Source organism: Pituophis catenifer, unplaced genomic scaffold, assembly GCF_029215685.1.
Source record: "Pituophis catenifer annectens isolate HBS135680 unplaced genomic scaffold, rPitCat1.0.hap2 SCAF_1, whole genome shotgun sequence".
Classification (NCBI taxonomy): Eukaryota; Metazoa; Chordata; class Lepidosauria; order Squamata; family Colubridae; genus Pituophis; species Pituophis catenifer.
The window spans coordinates 338,256,107-338,276,018 of NW_027256881.1; the positions used below are offsets into that span (position 1 = coordinate 338,256,107).

General features: G+C 42.6%; 1 protein-coding gene across 2 annotated transcripts in view; it reads left to right on the top strand.

Moving 5' to 3' along the window:
* The window catches only part of CERS1 (ceramide synthase 1), a 55,360-nt gene that overhangs the window by 14,706 nt on the left and 20,742 nt on the right, over positions 1 to 19,912 (top strand). For both annotated transcript variants that reach the window (XM_070931833.1, XM_070931834.1), the window contains exons 2-3: positions 14,680 to 14,839; positions 17,824 to 18,004. In XM_070931833.1, coding sequence (XP_070787934.1) covers positions 14,680 to 14,839; positions 17,824 to 18,004 — 341 coding nt within the window. The remainder of the gene's footprint in view (positions 1 to 14,679; positions 14,840 to 17,823; positions 18,005 to 19,912) is intronic.

Here is a 19,912-nt window from a genome sequence, read left to right on the forward strand (position 1 = left end):
AGTGACGTCAAGCTGGCCATGCCCACCCTGGCCACGCTCCCCCCCCCCCCAATGGCCCCAGTGGTGAAATTCAAATTTTTTTACTACCGGTTTTGTGGGCGTGGCAGGGAAAGGATACTGCAAAATTTCCATTCCCATTCCACTCCAGGGGGAAGGATATTGTAAAATCTCCATTCCCACCCCACTCTGGGGCCAGCCAGAAGTGGTATTTGCTGGTTCTCCAAACAACTCAAAATTCCCGCTACCGGTTCTCCAGAACCTGCTGAATAGTACCCCTGCCCGGCCTCCTGAGGTGAAACACAACTCTGATGCGGCCCTCAATGAAATCGAGTTTGACACCTCTGTACTAGAGGTTGGTTCTTAGTGACTGCAGGAATGGGGCTCTATAGTTTGCTCAGGTAGTCCTTGACTTACAACCATTCATTTAGCAATTGCTCAAAATTACAATAGCACTAAAAAAAGTGGCTTGCATCTGCTCCTCACACAACCATTGTAGCATCCCCATGGTCATGAGATCAAAATCGGGGTAAGTATTTATGATGATTGCAGTGTCCCAGGGCCACATAATCGCTAACTGCCATCTTCCCATTTGGCTTCTGACAAAGTCAATGGGAGAAGCCAGTTTCATTTTAACAACCGCATGATTCACTTAGCAACTGCAGTGCTTTGCTTAACAATGTTGGCACAAAAGGTCATAAAATCCGGCATGACTCACTTACCAACCGCCTTGATTAGCAATGGAAATTCTGGCCCCAATTGTGATCATAAGTCAAGGACTACTTGAGTAGAAAGGGTTTGCCAGTGCCACCTAGGATATTTTTCCCAAATCCCAGACTAATTTCCAACCCTGGGATCTCCTGGTGGTCTTTCATCCAAATATTAACCAAATCTAACTCTGCTTGAAGTATGTATTCAGACAAGATCAACCTGGAGCTGCCACCTGATACAACATTGGACTCCAAGTATGGCAATGTGAATTTGTCTTCCCTTCTTGAAGTGACAATTTGCAACATCTTGGAGAAGTTTTGTACCTTCTCTTTTCCACTGCAAGTGAGGCAGAAAATGGCTTGCTGGACATTTTGGGAAGTTCAAAGGGCAAGACTCTGAAAACAGGAAAGAAAGTTGAGAGACGTAGACCACACGTGTTTTACATGTCAAATTAGTAATAAATCTGCAGAGTATTAATAATTAGTAATAAATAATAGTAATTAGTAATAAATAAATTAGTAATAAATAAATAATTGTTGGGTGAAACCTATTTTGTTTCCTCTGCAGTAATACAGAAATGCTTCCCCTTGGCCATCTCCCAGGATATTTCCTAGCTTAGCCCAGAACTCTTGATCTCTTGGTGGTATCCCATCCAAATGTCGACCAAGGCTGGCACTCCATCTGCTGGTGAAGGGTGGTACTCTCCATTCTCTGACCAGCCATACAGAAATGAGAATGAGAAAAGAGTGAGCAAAGACAAAAGACTTGGGTGCAGTTAAGTGTGACATCCAACACTTCCTTGATTTGCCTCTGAAGTGCAGAAACAAGGCCTCTCGGCATGGGAGGGGAAGCCATCTTGCTGCAATGGATGTCATTATTTCCCTGTACACACATACTCCTACGTGGTGCAACTTTCTCAGAAATCTCACTCCCTTTAAATATAGGGTAGGGTTTCTCAAACTGGAATGGCAGCAGTGGGTCTCCTTGGAAGCCGGCCCACACCCGTTGCCATAGCAGCAGCACAGGAAGACCTCTGTTGCCATGGCAACCCAGACTGCAGTGGGAGAAGCAAGTTTCGATGGCTTCTTTCTTGCAAGCAAGTGCAGAAATTTAAGGGGTGATAAGATTCTTGTGAATTGGAAACGCCCTTTCTCTGCCATTTTAAGAATGCTAATTTAACTCTTCTATACTCAGGATCCATCAGCTATGTTGAAGGGACAAATAGGAAATTTTTTAAAAAAAACAAAATTTCAATAGAATTCAACATAAATTCAAAATAAAAATTCAACAAGATTTCCTTCCTTCCTTCCTTCCTTCCTTCCTTCCTTCCTTCCTTCCTTCCTTCCTTCCTTCCTTCCTTCCTTCCTTCCTCACAAAGCTGAAGAGACTTCTTGCCAAAATAAGCAAGATAGTTTGGCACCGAAAATTCAGTGAACAATTAAGTTTGTCTGTTAGATTTATAGCCCTTCTTTTTTCAGCAGCTCAGGGTGTCAATTTACTTGCTCAAAATTGCCAAACTCACCCAGCACTAGATGAATTTGCTTATCCGAGTAGAAAATTTTCTCAAGTTGGAGAAAAGGACGGTGAAATTTTGGGGGGGGGGGGGGAAGTGCAAATATTGGTAGAAAAGTAATGAGCTGTTGAGTAAAGTTACTGTTTTGTTAAAAGAGCAAATGTCATGAGTGCATTTTTGCTCGTGTCATTATATAGATGTGAGAATTGGATGTTAGGAATTTAATACATGCAGTCCTGATTTATGAACATAATTGAGCCTGGAATTAAGGCTGTAGGTTGTTGTTAAGCAGCTCACCCTGTTTTTACAACCTTCTTTGTGTTAAGTGAATGCCAGGATCATTAAGCAAATGCATTGTCCAGAATGGGCAGGGTTTTTTTTGGAAAAAAATGCAAAAAATCAACCATGACGTGACACTGGGATGCTGCAAACAGCAGTAAATGCAAGCTGGTTGCCAAGCACTGAAAATGCAGTCATGTGACTGCAGGCAATGGGGATATTGGCAGCCGTCAGAACTTCAAATTTGGGTCATTAACAATGATGGGTTGCTATCAGTTCGCCCCGGTTCGGGCGAATCAGCGGCAGTGGTGGGAGACTCTGCCCACCCATCCAGACGTCATAAAATACGCTCTGCGCATGCGCAGAAGTGGCATGTGCACAAGCGAACCGGTAGCAAAGGTAAGTAAAACTCACCCCTGGTCATTAAGTCCCTTTATGCATTGCAACTGTCAAGGGACACTAAGTGACTGGTCATTAAGCGAGAACGCATGAAGTAAAACTCAGTGGAAAGCTTGTGATTAAACAGGAAGTGGGAGGATGAAGAATAAATTGACTTTAAATGAATGTGGATGATGCAAGAGGAAGTGGAGAGGTGGTTTACCTCATAAAGAGAATGAATAAGGAACAGATAGGTGAAAGACATACATGTACAGTAGCCCTTGTCCTATGACAGAGGTCTTCAAACTTGGCAGCTTTAAGACTTGTGGACTTCAACTCCCAGAATTCTCCAGCCAGCCTAGCTGGCTGGAGAATTCTGGGAGTTGAATTCCACAAGTCTTAAAGTTGCCAGGTTTGAGGTCCCCTGTCCTATGACCACAATTGACCTCAAAAGGAGCCTTGGTAGTACAGTGGTCTAAAGCACCCTGTTATTAAGACCAGCTGCCTGCAATTACTGCAGATTCGAATCTCGCCAGGTTGACTCAGCCTTCCATCCTTTCTAAGGTAGGTAAATTGAGGACCCAGTTGTGGGGGCAATAAGCTGACTTTGTATAAATATACAAAAGGATGAAGGCTATTGCTTAGCACGTTGTAAGCCGCCCTGAATCTCCGGAGAAGGGTGGCATATAAATCAAATTAAAAAAAAAAAAATTCTGTTGCTAAGTAAGGCAGTTGCTAAGTAAGTTGTGCCTCCTTTTACGACATTTTTATCACAGCTGTTAAGCAGATTGCTGCAGTTGTTAAGAGAATCGTGCGGTCCTTAAGCGAATGTGGCTTCCCTCATCAACTTTGCTTTTCAAAAGCCAGCTGGGAAGGTTACCGATGGTGACTACAGAATCCTGGGACAGTACAACTGTCATCAACTATATATCCCAGTTGCCAAGCCTCTGAATTTTGATCACATGACCATGGGAATGCTGCAATGGTTGTAAGCTTGAAAAATGATCATCGGTCACTTTTTTCAGTGCCATTGTAATTTCAACGGTTACTAAACGAATGGTTGTAAATTGAGGACTTCCCAAAGGATTGGGAAGCTGGGATTGAGATGAGTTGGAAAAAGTACCTCAGGAAAAGGGGGGGGGGATTTAAAAACAATATACAGACTATAAAACTGGGGTTGGTGCATTGGTGCGTAGAAGGGTCCCCCAACTTTTCAGCTCAATGATTTCACCTTCAGAGACCCACTTCTGCCACCAATAGCCTCCCACCGGCCAGTTTGCTCCCACAGAGAGGGTCTCCTCAGGGTGCCATCGGCCAAGTTATGCCGGCTGGCGACACCCGGGGGGGGGGGCTTCTCTGTGGGAGCCCCAGCCCTGTGGAATGAACTGCCCCCGGAAGTGCGTAAGAACTCCGACCTCCGGGCATTTCGCTGTGCACTCAAGACCCTGTTGTTCCGCCAGGCCGGGCTATCAACATAATCATTTTAAATTGGGTGTTTTAAATTTCTGGGATTTTAAATTGAGCCAAATGATTTAATAATTTTAAATTATTTTAATTGATGTTTGTCTTGTGCTTTTAATAGGCTGTATACTGCCCTGAGTCCTTTGGGAGAAGGGCGGTATAGAAATAAAATTATTCTTATTCTTCAGATGAACTTCGGATTATTGATCGACCCTTCCACATTTATGTATAAGAAAATAATGTAATTAATACTACTTTAGTGACTAGTACTACAAATAATAATAATGGCCATAGAAATAAGGAATATTTAAAATATGAAAAATGTAAATTTAGCACAACTTTTTAATTGAATGTGAATATCATTAATGAAAGGATACATCTAAATAGCATCAAGAGTTGGAGATTGGTAAGTTTTAGTTGTAAGTCTCCATGCTTTTCCAGGTTCAGTCTGTTCTTATTGACCACCAGCTATTTATCAAACCCATGGATCGGTGTTTCTCACCCTTGGCCACTTTACATTTGGTGGACTTCATCTCCCATAATTCTTCAGCCAGCCTGGGGAATTGGGGGAGTTGAAATCCACCCTTCTTAAAAGTTGAGAAACATGGTTTTGGATAGACCCATCAACCCTTGGAGGTCAATATTGACCCCCCTGGTCTGAATTTACATAATGGAAACAATGATAATTTGGCAGAAGAGAAAGATGTCGAGAGGTTTAATTAATGTTTTTGGTATAGACTAGTTTTACTGCATTTCTTTCTCTCTTTTTTCTTGTCTGTCAAGTCCTTTGACTTACTGTTTGTTCTCTTTTCTACTATTTACATAATGTTACTTACCGTAAAGGCGAACACAGTAGTAGTGAGTGTGTGTGTGTGTGTGTGTGTGTGTGTGTGTAATTTGATATCTATCTATCTATCTATCTATCTATCTATCTATCTATCTATCTATCTATCTCTATCTTAATAGAGGGTGGGTTGTTGCTTAGGAGAAACTTTTTGATAGAACTTTTAAACAATAGAAGAGAACCTCTCGATTACATGAAAATCAGGTAGTATTTTTTGTGTGTCATTGAAGGCAGAACCAGACATCTGGGCAATGTGCAAATATATTTCTTTATTGTAAATGCCACCCATTGAGATTGTAACTGAATCCTGTTCACCTCCCTGCCCCAATTCCTGCCCTCTGATGGGGAGGGAATTTTGAAGGAGACGTTCAGAGGATCCTATTTTAAATGTTATATCTGTCTAGCTAGCTAGCCTCTTTATGTAACTGATGAAGTGAGCTCCAGCTCATGAAAGTTGATGCCTTTATTTTAATACATTTTATTAAACATTTTACAAAAAATATTACAACTAACAGCACAAACTAATAGCAGTGGCACATAGAGTTATATATCACTCCATAGTGCTTTAGAGCAGGGGTCTCCAACTTTGGCAACTTTTAAGACTTGTGGACTTCACAAGTCTTAAAAGTTGCCAAGGTCGGAGACCCCTGTTCTAAAGCACTCTCTAAGCCAGGGGTGTTCAAACTTGCATTGTTAACAGTCACATGTGAAAAACAGTCAAGTCACTTTTTTCAGTGCCAAATGGTTTTAAGTGGAGGGGGGGAGAGATCCAGCATTTTCCATTTTTTCCCCTAAACATAAAAACTCACGAGTCATGCATTTTTCCCCATTTCATCCAGCAAGCCTGTAAGTCAACCATAACCATAAATATCATTTTTTTCCTCCAATCAGAGAAGTTAGGAAATAGGGGTAGAGAGAAAGAGAAGCATTGGCTTCAGACTGCTTTTGGTGCAGTAGAATAAGATAGTATAATATAAAGCTTCAACTTTCTACTTTCATACGATAATATATACTAGCCATTTCTGTTAACAACAAACCTCAGCAAATCCCAAAATCAAAGTTTCATATATTTTCCCCCCCACCTCAAGCATAAAATCCAAAAGTGGTTTCCAGGTAGCCACAACATTAATGGTGTTATTTTCTTTAATCAAAGCACTCAATTTAAGCACTGTTTAGCTACGTTCTTGTAACAGGGGAGCAATTCTGGTTCAGATCCATGGCAGCCTATGGACGTACCAGCAAAACCTGAATGAACTCAGCCGAGAATTGCCATGAAGTCAGCCCAGGTTGTGGTCATCCTTGCGCTTAGCAGCTGGGATCTTAATATAGCCTTGCAAGAGGGAGCCAGGCTGGGAAGTCACTGAGCTGCTTTTTTTAAATTTCCTGCTCCTCGGATTTCACTCTCGGCTACAAGTCCTGTAAACATTTTCATTTTGTTTCAGGAGATGAGTTTACAAGAAGGGAGGACTTGATATCGGCGTGAGCTGGAAGGAGGGCAAAGCTGGGATCAAAATAAACCCCCAAGTGCTTATCATCCTTAGACTGGCAAAAAGGTAGTCAAGAAGAGGGAGTCAAGCAGGGGTGAAATCCTGCAGGTTCTGACAGGTTCTGGAGAACCAGTAGCGGAAATTTTGAGTAGTTCGGAGAACCGGTAGTGGAAATTTTGAGTAGTTCGGAGAACTGGCAAATACCACCTCTGGCTGGCCCCAGAGTGGGGTGGGAATGGAGATTTTGCAGTATCCTTCCCCCAGGAATGGGGAGGGAATGGGGATTTTGCAGTATCCTTCCCCTGGAGTGGGGTGGGAATGGAGATTTTGCAGTATCCTTCCCCTGCCATGCCCACCAAGCCACATCACGCCCACCAAGCCACGCCCACAGAACCGGTAGTAAGAAAAAATTGGATTTCACCACTGGAGTCAAGCTATTCTCCAGAGCATCTGAGAATAGGACAAGAAGCAATGGGTGGAAACTAATCAAGGAGAGAAGCAACTTAGAACTAAGGAGAAATTTCCTGACAGAACAATCAGTCAGTGGAACAACTTGCCACCAGAAGTTGTGAATGCTCCAACACTGGAAGTTTTTAAGAAGAGGTTGGATAACCATTTGTCTGAAGTGGTATAGGGTTTCCTGCCTAAGCAGCGGGTTGGACTAGAAGACCTCCAAGGTCCCTTCCAACTCTGTTATTCTGTTCTATTCTAAATAACGTGATTGTTCATCCAGTAGGCTGAGCGGTGACATATGATACAAAAGAGAGTCCAGTAGCTCCTATTAAGCCCTGGATTCTGTAAACAGGATTGGAACGACAGGTAGTCCTCGACTTAAAACAGTTCGCTTAGTGACCGTTTGAAGTTACAAAGTTACAAGCACTGAAAAAAATGATTTAGGACCATTTTTCACACTAATGGCCGTTGCAGCATCCCCATGGTCACGTGATCAACATTTGGATGCTTGACAACTGATTCACATTTATGGCAGTTGCAGTGTCTTGGGATCATGTGATCACCCTTTTGCGACCTGAAGCAAAGTCAACGGGGAAACCAGATTCTTTTAACAACAGTGTTACTAATTTAACAATTGTACTTACTCACTGAACACATGCGGCAAGAAAAGTCGTAAAATGGGACAAACTCATTTAGCAAATGTTTCACTTAGGGACAGAAACTTTGGGCTCAACTGTGGCAGTAATTGGAGGACTACCTGTATATGATTAATTAAGTCAACATTGCTCCTGGATTTTAAATCTATCCCATTTATTATTTGTATTGAAAGGGACAATAAAGCGAAGAAAAAGAAGGAAGTGGGGTGGAGGTACATCAGAGGTGGGTTTCAGCAGGTTCTGACCAGTTCTGGAGAACCGGTAGTGGAAATTTTGAGTAGTTCGGAGAACAGGTAGTAAAAATTCTGACTGGCCCCGTTCCCATCTATTCTCTGCCTCCCAAGTCCCAGCTGATTGGGGATTTTGCAGTATACTTCCCCTGGATTGGGGGGGGGGGAATGGAGATTTTACAGTATCCTTCCCCTGCCACGCCCACCAAGCCATGCCACGCCCACCAAGCCACGCCCACAGAACCGGTAGTAAAAAAAAAAAATGAAACCCACCACTGAGGTACACACAAGACGGGCGTGCCTATATGCATATCCCACCCTAACCCTAAACACACCAGTTGTATTGCACTAATAATCAACCTAACACAATTCCTTTAAAGGTTTTCTCATGTCAAACAACTCCTGAAGTAAGAGCTTTCTTTAAAGCTATGGGTATCTTTTCTAATTTTGATGAGAGTGAATGTGTTTTATTAGTAAGGTTGGCAGTTTTTACAACCTGAGGCAAACAAAATTGACCCAAATCTTTTGAGATTGCCAGGTTTTGTGTGATTTCAGCAGTTTGTCATGGCCTCTCTTCTACAATAGTGCATAGTACAGGTAGTCTATGTCAAGTTACGATCACAATTGAGCCCAAAATACCTATTGCTATGTGAGACAGTTGTTAAGTGAGCTTTTCCCTATTTTGTGACCTATCATGCCACAATTGTTTAGTGAATCATTGCAGTTGTTAAGTCAGTAGCAGCTGTTAAGTGAATCTGGCTTCCCCATTGACTTTGTTTGTCAGAAGGTAGCAAATGGTGATCACATGATAAGATAAGATAGATAAGATAACCTTCATTGTCATTTTTTACTGTGAGCATACTGGCACACATTAAAAATGAAATTCTGTTGCCTGCTGTCAAAAGAAAATATATATCTACCCATACACATACATAACACACATATACACCAGTGGTGGGTTCCTCCCGGTTCAGTCTGGTTCGGCCGAGCCGGTAGCGGTGACGATATGACGTCACCGAACTGGTTCTCCCCCCCCACCCTCCCCCCCCACGTTATTCTTACCTTTTATTTGGTCCCACCCCCAATCTATTGCTGCCTCCTGAGTCCCAGCTGATGACTAGAGGGAAAAAAACTGTTTAAACTCTTGCAGCGGGGCTTCAAAGGGCCGTCCTACAGCTGTTCAGTGTTAAAAGCAAACAAATGAGTCCGGTCGTAAGTGTGAGGACTGGTCGTAAGTGCGAGGATCTTCTAGAAATGACTGACCAGCTAGCCACGCCCACCTAGTCACATGACCTCCAAGCCACACCCACAAAATAAGCCACACCCACAGAACTGGTAGTAAAAAAAATTAGAACCCACCCCTGATATACACGTTATATGTGTATATGTATGTGTGTGTGTGTATGAACACATACATATATATATTTATTTTTTTATTTTTATTTTTATTCAATTTGTATACCGCCCTTCTAGTGGACTCAGGGCGGTGCACAGCCAGAACTAAAACACATACCAATACAAAATTTAAAATTATTAAAAGAATTACATAACTTTGGCCCAAATTTAAAACAATTCAAATTAAAACCCATTAACAATTTGAAAGCTAAAAAACTAAAAAAGACTAAAGGGGGGGGGTTCACGCCAGCCCTGCTTGATGGAAAAGAAAAGATTTTAGGGCACGGCGAAAGACCCGGAGATCCGATATCCTTCGGATTTCCGGGGGCAAATCGTTCCAGAGGGCAGGAGCTGCCACAGAGAAGGCCCTCACCCTGGGGGTCGCCAGCCGACATTGCCTGGCTGACGATACCCTGAGGAGTCCCCCTCTGTGGGAGCGTATATATGTGTGTGTGTGTGTATGTATGTATGTATTTCTCTTTAGCCAGGTTCTTCCTACGTAAACCAAGATTTTTATGCAGCCCTAGTTCAGTGAAATCACAATCCACTAGTTTCTAGGCTTTTTTTTTCCTGGCAGCCAGCATGGTCACTAAATGAATGGTTGTAACTTGAGGACTACCTGTACCATAAAAACAGGCAAAATAAATCATCAATTGCAGCCCTCCCACTCCAAAAATACTTTCGGGTGATTAGTTAAGCGTTGAGCTTTATGGCAAAACATGTTTAGAATCCCTTGGTCCGATTTCAGCATTCTGGACTCCAGCAATTTCAGAGATGTTTTAAGGCACCAGGGGCTTCCTGCAGCAAATGTCTTTTTTTATATATTCTCTCTTATCTAATATTCCAAGCTGGCATTCCGATTTAATTCTGTGGACTCAGCATAACAAATAAAGCAGAGGAGTTGGGCTTCCATTAGCAATGAAGTCAAGAACACTATACCTGGTGGCTGCCAGAAAGCCAGGCCAGTGATTAAATAAAACATGAAAACTAAATAAATGAGAGAGATGGGTGTCATTAAACGAAAGAGAATATTGCTCTAAAAAGCAAGAGTTTTGGTACGAAGCTTCAGAATAATAGAGTTGAAAGGGACCGTGGAGTTTTTCTAGTCCAACCCGCTGCTTAGGAAACCTGCTGTCCCACTACTCGGAAACCCTAAACAGTTTCAGGCAAATGTTTGCCCAATCTCTTCTTAAAACCTTCCAGTGTTGGAGCATCCACAACTTCTAGAAGCAAGTTGTTCCACTGATTAATTGTTCTAACTGTCAGGAAATTTTCTTCTTAGTTCTAGTTTGCTTCTCTCCTTGATTAGTTTCCACCCATTGCTTCTTCTCCTGCCCTCAGGTGCTTTGGAGAATAGCTTGACTCCCTCTTCTTTGTGGCAGCCCCTGAGATATTGGAAGACTGCTGTCATGTCTCCCCTAGTCCTTCTTTTCATTAAACTAGACATACCCAATTCCTGCAACCGTTCTTCATATGTTTTAACCTCCAGTCCCCTAATCCTCTTTGTTGCTCTTCTCTGCACTCTTTCTAGAGTCTCAACATCTTTTTTACATCGTGGTGACCAAAACTGGATGCAAGATATTCCACGTGTGGCTTTACCTGGGCATTATAAAGTGCTATTAGCATTTCACAAGATCTTGATTCTATCCCTCTGTTTATGGAGCCCAGAACTGTGTTGGCTTTTTTGGCAGCTGCTGCACACAGCTTGCTCATATTTAAGTTATTGTCCACTAGGACTCCAAGATCCCTCTCACAGTTACTACTATACTGTACTTGTGCATTTGAGTTTTTTTTGCCTAAATGCCTGCAGCTCTTATGTATATAGGTAGTTCTCCACTTACAACACAAATGGAATCAGAATTTCTGCTGCTAAGCAAGATGGTTGTTAAGTGAGTCGCGCCCGATTTTACAATCTTGTTTTGCTGGGATTGTTAAGGAGTTCACTGCAGCTGTTAAGCGAATAATGTGGTGGTTAAGCAAATCCATCCCGCCACCACCACCAGTGGACTTCGGTTGTCAAGATTACAAACAGTGAACCCAGGAGGCTGCAACTATCGTAAATTCATGCTAGTTGCCCCAAGAGCCTGAATTTTTATAAGACCTGTTTATGGGGATGCTGCAGGGGTTGTAAGTGTGAGGACCAATTGTAAGTCACTTTTTTCTGTGCTGCTGTAATTTCCAATAGTCACTAAGTGAATGGTTGTAAATCAAGGACTACTAGGAATACTAATTAGTATATCTTTCTTGTAAGTATAAGATTACAGGTAGTCCGCAACTTACAACAACATCGCTACCAGATCGGGTGATCCTGTCCGAACTGGGAGCATTTCACCCCTGATATACCTTCTCTTGGGCCTTGCCCTTGAGCTTTCTGTTCCTGTGGCAAGGGCATGTTTTCTTTTGGTTGCTGTCAGACTCCCCTGGAGCTATGCAGGGATCATAGGTTGTCTGAGCTCCCAGGTTTGGTTGAAACTTGGAGAGTGATGTAATGTTCCCAGGTGTTTGTGCCATGTGATAAACTCTGCTCATATATGTCCTGGAGGGTCGTGTCTTAATCCCATCACCCTGGAGCTGAAGGTCTAATTGTCTTGTAGATAGGCTGGCCCATCTTGCTCAATGGGCGCCAAATATCTGCTGGGGGCATCCAGGGAAATATAATATTCTGCCTTTTTAATATTTCCTAGAATATTTCATTCTTCTAGGAGAGGGGTGGGTGCTAAGTTTCTACCCTTCCCAGCAGGGTAAATCGGATTTTTTTGATTTTTATCAAATTTATTTTAATAAAAAGCTTTTGGGGTAAAAATCTATCGTAAGATAGTTTTCTATTTAAGATACATAAATAATTTAGTTTATTCAGCATGAAATGGAGCTTAGTTATGTAGCATGAGGCTACATATATGAGTATATTCTGCAACACTGGGACTATCGGTGAGTCAACAGTGGGTCAAAGGAGTAGCAGAGATGACAGTTGCTCTTTAAAAATTATGATTTAAATGGAGTTGATTTAAATCAAGCCTTTTTAAATTGTGATTTAAATCAACTCGATTAAATCAAATCCACCCTGCTTCCCAGTTTAGCCTAAAGCCACAGGTGTCTTCCATCCAAGAATGAACTGGGGTTCAACTCTTATTTAGTCTTTTAAAATCAAAGTTGGCTCAATGCTGCCTCCTGAGTTCAAGCTATGTTTTATAAGGGAGCGTTTTTCCTGTTAAAGATATCTGTGCTTAATGTTGCACAAATGTATTGCTTATATTCGGCACAAGTATTTCTGTAGAATCCCTGGTCTTCTCTGAGCTTGGTTGGTTGCTGATGATGCTACCTACAGATAGTTCCCGACTTACAACAGTTTCAGTTAGTGACTGTTTGAAGCTACAATTTCACTGAAAACAGCGATTTATGATCCTTTTTCATATTTATGACCTTCGCAGCATCGTCCACAGTCATCCTGATCAAAATTCAGCTGTTTGGGAACTGGCTCATATTGATGACGGTTGCAACAGGGATGAAATGCTCCCAGTTCGGACCGGATCACCCGATCCGGTAGCAATGGCAGCAGATGGTTCGGCGAACCGGTAGCAAAAATCCCTGCCCCCCCCGCCCCCCCATGCCCAGCTGAGCCGCACGATCTTCAGAGGTCTTTTTTTTTTTTTACTTCTAAAAGCATTTTTTCTACAACCTCTTCAGCGGAAAAAATGCTTTTAAAAGTAAAAAAAAAGGCTCTGATGATCACGTGGCTCAGCTGGGATCGTCAGATGCTTTTAAAAGAATTTTTTCTACGTCTTCTGCCGAAGAGGTTGTAGAAAAAAATGCTTTTAAAAGCCTCTGATGATCCCACTGAGTTGCCTGATAGTCAAAGGCTTTTAAAAGCATTTTTTTCTACAACCTCTTCAGTCGAAGAGAATGTAGGAAAAAAAATGCTTTTAAAAACAAACAAACAAAAAGTTGGCCACGCCCACCCAGTCACATTACCCCTCCAAGCCACGCCCACAGAACCGATAGTAACAAATTTTACATTTCACCACTGGGTTGCAATGTCCCGGGGTGTGTGTGTCCCCTTTTGTGACCTGACAAGCCATGTCAAGGAGGAAACCAGATTCACTTAATGACCGTTTTGCTAACTAAACAACCGCAGTGATTCAATTGACAGCGGCGGTAAGAAAAATCGTAAAGTGAGGCCAAACTCACTTAACAATGGCGAGACCATTGTTGCATTAATTTTGGGCTCAATTGTGGTCATAAATCGAGGAGTACGTGTAGTTAGATAATGAAACATCTGCAGGCAAACAGCTCTGAGAGCGTCAGGGATTCTACAGTTCAACCTGAGCTACAGAGATTGTTTTCTATTGGGACAATTTATTCCTTTTGTTATTATTGCTATTATTACTGTATGAGATACGGGCAGACTTTGACTTACAATCATTTATTTAGTGACAGTTCGAAGTTACAGTGGCACTGAAAAAAGTGGCACGTGGCCATTTTTCACACTCATGACCATGGTCACGTGATCAAAATTCAGATGATTGACAACTGGCATGTATTTTTGATAGTTGCGGTCAGGGTGGATTTGATTTAAATCGAGTTGATTTAAATCACAATTTAAATCACAATTTAAATCACTAGTAAAAAGGCTTAATTTAAATCAACTCGATTTAAATCATAATTTTTAAAGAGCAACTGTCATCTCTGCTACTCCTTTGACCCACTGTTGACTCACCGATAGTCTCAGTGTTGCAGAATATACAGCCTCATGCTACATAACTAAGCTCCATTTCATGCTGCATAAACTAAATTATTTATGTATCTTAAATAGAAAACTATCTTACGATAGATTTTTACCCCAAAAGTTTTTTATTAAAATAAATAAGATAAAAATTAAAAAAAATCCAATTTAAATCAAAAAAATCCAATTTAAATCAAAAAAATCTGATTTTTTTTATTTTTTTTAAAAAAAATCATTGATTTTTATCCACCCTGGTTGCGGTATCCTGAGGTCATGTGATCACCTTTTGGGATCTTCTGACAAGCAAAACCAATGGGAAAGCCAGATTCACTTAACTGTCAGAATTCATTTAAACAAAAGTAAAATGGGACAAAACTCACTTAGCAACTGTCTTGCTTAACAACAGAAATTTGGGCTCAATTGTGGTCGCAAATCGAGGAGTACCTGTATCCACAGATAACACTCAAGTGAGAGCCAATAGAAGCCCCCCAGTTGTAAATGAAGAGTTGAAGATCAGAGATCAACCGGTCCCACTGATCTTTTTCTTTCTTTCAGCCCGTCGCTGATTGGTGTCAGTTACCTCCCAAGGATGCTGCTAAGATGCCTGAAAGTGCCTGGAAACTCTCTTTCTACAGCATCTCCTGGTTGTACAGCGCTTACTTGCTCTTCTTTGCTGGATACTCCTTTTTCCATGATCCACCTTCTGTCTTTTATGGTATGGTAAGCATTGTGGTCATATTGGGGGGGGGGGTAAGAAAGCTTTTATTTAGAGTAGCGGTGTCCAACCTTGGCAACTTTTAAGACTTGTGGACTTCAACTCCCAGAATTCTGAGAGTTGAAGTCTACAAATAGCCTGGCTGGGGAATTCTGGGAGTTGAAGTCCACAAATAGCCTGGCTGGGGAATTCTGGGAGTTGAAGTCCACAAATAGCCTGGCTGAGGAATTCTGGGAGTTGGTCCACAAATAGCCCGGCTGAGGAATTCTGGGAGTTGAAGTCCACAAATAGCCTGGCTGGGGAATTCTGGGAGTTGAAGTCCACAAATAGCCTGGCTGGGGAATTCTGGGAGTTGAAGTCCACAAATAGCCTGGCTGGGGAATTCTGGGAATTGAAGTCTACAAATAGCCTGGCTGGGGAATTCTGGGAGTTGAAGTCCACAAATAGCCTGGCTGGGGAATTCTGGGAGTTGAAGTCCAGAAATAGCCCGGCTGAGGAATTCTGGGAGTTGAAGTCCAGAAATAGCCTGGCTGGGGAATTCTGGGAGTTGAAGTCCACAAATAGCCTGGCTGGGGAATTCTGGGAGTTGAAGTCCACAAATAGCCTGGCTGGGGAATTCTGGGAATTGAAGTCTACAAATAGCCTGGCTGGGGAATTCTGGGAGTTGAAGTCCACAAATAGCCTGGCTGGGGAATTCTGGGAGTTGAAGTCCAGAAATAGCCCGGCTGAGGAATTCTGGGAGTTGAAGTCCAGAAATAGCCTGGCTGGGGAATTCTGGGAGTTGAAGTCCACAAATAGCCTGGCTGGGGAATTCTGGGAGTTGAAGTCCACAAATAGCATGGCTGGGGAATTCTGGGAGTTGAAGTCCACAAATAGCCTGGCTGGGGAATTCTGGGAATTGAAGTCTACAAATAGCCTGGCTGAGGAATTCTGGGAGTTGAAGTCCACAAATAGCTTGGTCTGGGGAATTCTGGGAGTTGAAGTCCACAAATCTTAAAAGTTCCAAGGTTGGACGCCCCTGATTTGGGGAATGTTTAATGTTGGGTCGTTTACATTTGGTAAATTAGCGCCTAATCCTGCTTCTGCAGTTTGAAAGGAGTCTTCATATATAATATAATCCAGGAATCTGGAAGGAGACCTGGCCTATAGCCTCAAAACCTTGTTTGTTTCATCTGATATGCTTCCGGGCTTAATTGGGGGTGGGTGGGGGAGAGAGCATCCTTAGAAACCAGTTCCTCTCGTTCAGGAGGAGCTCTTTCAATTTGGAGGCTTTACAGCAAGTTTTTGTAGCAGAAACAAAATTATTAAGAAGTTTGCAATATAGTCTTTGGGAGTCAAACATTTTTAAAGTGAGGTTTTGCCTACTGTGTTCCCCAAAAATAAGACCCCGTCTTATATTTTTTTGAACCCTGAAATAAGCGCTTGGCCTTATTGCCATGCACTCAAAAGCCCGATTGGGCTTATTATCAGGGGATGCCTTATTTTGGGGAAATCAGGGTAGGTTTAAAAAAAAACCAAATCTCCTATTAATTGTAAACTGCTAAAGGTTTGCAGAGATAACAATTAGATAAATATACGGATCCCTTTTACAAAGGCATTTTTTTTCCGGTTGACAATGCTGCTCTTTTACTTAAGAGTAGACAAGCAAGGGTTAATAACAGATAGTCAGGGTTTTTATGTGAACACATCTTCCAGAAGTGTTAGATTTCCACTGAGATGAGGTTGCTTAGTTGAGGAGGATGGGATTTGTAGTGCAGGTTGCAAGGGGCTTGTTAGTCTGAAAGGAATGAAACCGACAGTCCTTTGTTCAGGAAATCTCTATTTATTTAGTGTAGACGTTTGATAAACAAATTAATAAAATGGATATAAGCGATGCTACATGGCTGCATTTACATTTATGCCCATATGCAATGTGACTGTGTTTTATGATATGGTTTTGCTAAAAGCCAGAACTTGGCTTTTGATTTTCGGCAAAACTGTGCTGAAATTAATGAATTAAAATAGTTATTTTAATTCATTACGCAAAGAAGCTTGTAATAATAAGCTTAGGGAGGTATTAATGGACTAAGCGATCAGTCGTAAGTTGAGGATTACCCATACCTACTTTTGCAAACGAGCGTTTGGTCCTGATCAAAGCAATTTAACTCCAGCTGTCTGCAATTAATAAGTTCAAATCTTGCCAGGCTCAAGGTTGACTCAGCCTTCCATCCTTTCTAAGGTAGGTAAATTGAGGACCCAGTTTGTGGGGGCAATAAGCTGACTTTGTAAAAAATATACAAAAGTATGAAGGCTATTGCTTAACGCATTGTAAGCCGCCCTGAGTCTCCGGAGAAGGGCGGCATATAAATCAAATTTAAAAAAAAATAAAAAAAATGTATTGACAGGAAACTTCGCTGTGTAACAGTAGCCTATAGCAGTGATGGCTAACCTTTTTGCCGTTGCGTGCCAAAAGCGGGGTAGCGCGGGGGGGTAACGCATCTGTGTGCCCACACCCATAATTTAATGCGCCACACACACACCCGCACATGTGCACGTGACCCCCCCTGCGTTCCCCCCGCTTTTGGCACGCAATGGCATGGTGGGCCGGGTAGGCCTGTTTTTTGCCCTCCCCAGGTTCCAGAGGCTTTCTAGAAGTCTGGGTAGGGCGAAAATGGCCTTCCCCACCCTCCAGGAGGCCCTCAGGAGGCCAGAAATGGTCTGTTTCCCAATTTCTGGTGGGCCCCAAAGGCCCGAAAATCAGCTGGCCGGCACGCGCATGTGTGCCGGGGCTGAGCTATGGCAACGCTTGTGTGCCTACCAATATGGCTCCGTGTGCCACCTGTGGCACGCATGCCATAGGTTTGCTATCACAGGCCTATAAGGCGCTGCTCATGCGCAAATGGGCCAACTCAGTTCCTTGGTCTGTTGTCGTGTCATTCTGAGCATTTTGGATGCTGCAAGTGTGTTGAGCTCACCACCTCTTCTTTTTCTGCCTGGCTTTCCAGATTGGGAAAAGGGAATGCAGGTGCCACTGGATATTGCACTCACCTACCTAATACAAGGCAGTTTTTATGCCCATTCTATCTATGCCACCCTTTACATGGATGTCTGGCGCAAGGACTCGGTCGTCATGCTCATTCACCACGTGGTCACGCTGACCCTCATCGTCTTCTCCTATGTTTTCAGGTAATTCTTCAAGGCTTCGTCCGGTCGCACCGTTGGCTGCTCTGCTGCCAGCTGACTGTCCTCATTGGCTGAGCTTCTATGACGTCACAGTTATGTTCACAGTACTGGTAGTCCTCGATTTACAACCACAATTGAGCCCCAGATTTTTCCAAAATATAAACCAGTTGTCAAGCGTCCAGATTTTTTTTAATCACGTGACCTTGGGGATGCTGCAATGGTCTTAAATGTGAAAAATGGTTGTAAGTCTCTTTTTCCGGTACAGGTAGTCCTTGACTCACAATGGTTTGTTTAGTGACCGCTCAAAGTTACAACGGCACTAAAAAACCGTGATTTACAACCGTTTTTCACAGTTACGACCTTCGCAGGATCCTCATGCTCACGTGATCAGAATTCAGATGCTTGGCAACTGGTTCATATTTACGATGATTGCAGTGTCATAAATCATAAAGTGTCAGGCGATCCCCTTTTGCGACCTTCTGACAAGCAAAGTCAATGGGAATGCCAGGTTCACTTAACAACCAGGTTGCTAACTTAACAACTGCAGTGGTTCACTTAACAACTGTGGCAAGGAAAGTCGTAAAATGGGGCAAAACTCACTTAACAAATGTCTCACTTAACAACGGAAAGCTTGGGCTCAATTTTGGGCGTAAGTCGAGGACTACCTGTAGTGTTGTAATATTGAATGATCACTCAATGAATGGTTGTAAGTTGAGGACTACAGTCATGGCCGTAAATGTTGGCACCCCTGAAATTTTTCCAGAAAATGATGTATTTCTCACAGAAAAGTATTGCAGTAACACATGTTTTGCTATACACATGTTTATTCCCTTTGTGTGTATTGGAACAAAACCAAAGAAGGGAGGAAAAAAAGCAAATTGGACATAATGTCACACAAAACTCCAAAAATGGGCTGGACAAAATCATTGGCACCCTTTACTTAATATTTGGTTGCACACCCTTTGGAATAAATAACTGAAATCAGCCGCTTCCGATAACCATCAATAAGCTTCTTACACCTCTCACCCGGAATTTTGGACCACTCTTCCTTTGCAAACTGCTCCAGGTCTCTCTTATTGGAAGGGCGCCTCTTCCCAACAGCAATTTTAAGATCTCTCCACAGGTGTTCAATGGGATTGAGATCTGGACTCATTGCTGGCCACTTCAGAACTCTCCAGCGCTTTGTTGCCATCCATTTCTGGGTGCTTTTTGACGTATGTTTGAGGTCATTGTCCTGCTGGAAGACCCAAGATCTCTGACGCAAACCCAGCTTTCTGACACTGGGCTCTACAGTGCGACCCAAAATCCATTGGTAGATTTCATGATGCCTTGCACACATTCAAGGCACCCAGTGCCAGAGGCAGCAAAACAACCCCAAAACATCAGTGAACCTCCACCATATTTCACTGTAGGTACTGTGTTCTTTTCTTTGTAGGCCTCATTCCATTTGCGGTAAACAGTAGAATGATGTGCTTTACCAAAAAGCTCTATCTTGGTCTCATCTGTCCACAAGACGTTTGCCCAGAAGGATTTTGGCTTACTCAAGTACATGTTGGCAAACTGTAGTCTGGCTTTTTTATGTCTCTGTGTCAGCAGTGGGGTCCTCCTGGGTCTCCTGCCATAGCGTTTCATTTCATTTAAATGTCGATGGATAGTTCATGCTGACACTGATGTTCCCTGAGCCTGCAGGACAGTTTGAATTGCTTTGGAATTTGTTTGGGGCTGCTTATCCACCATCTGGACTATCCCGCGCTGGCACCTTTCATCAATTTTTCTCTTCTGTCCATGCCCAGGGAGATTAGCTACAGTGCCATGGGTTGCAAACTTCTTGATAATGTTGCGCACTGTGGACAAAGGCAAATCTAGATCTCTGGAGATGGACTTGTAACCTTGAGATTGGTGATATTTTTC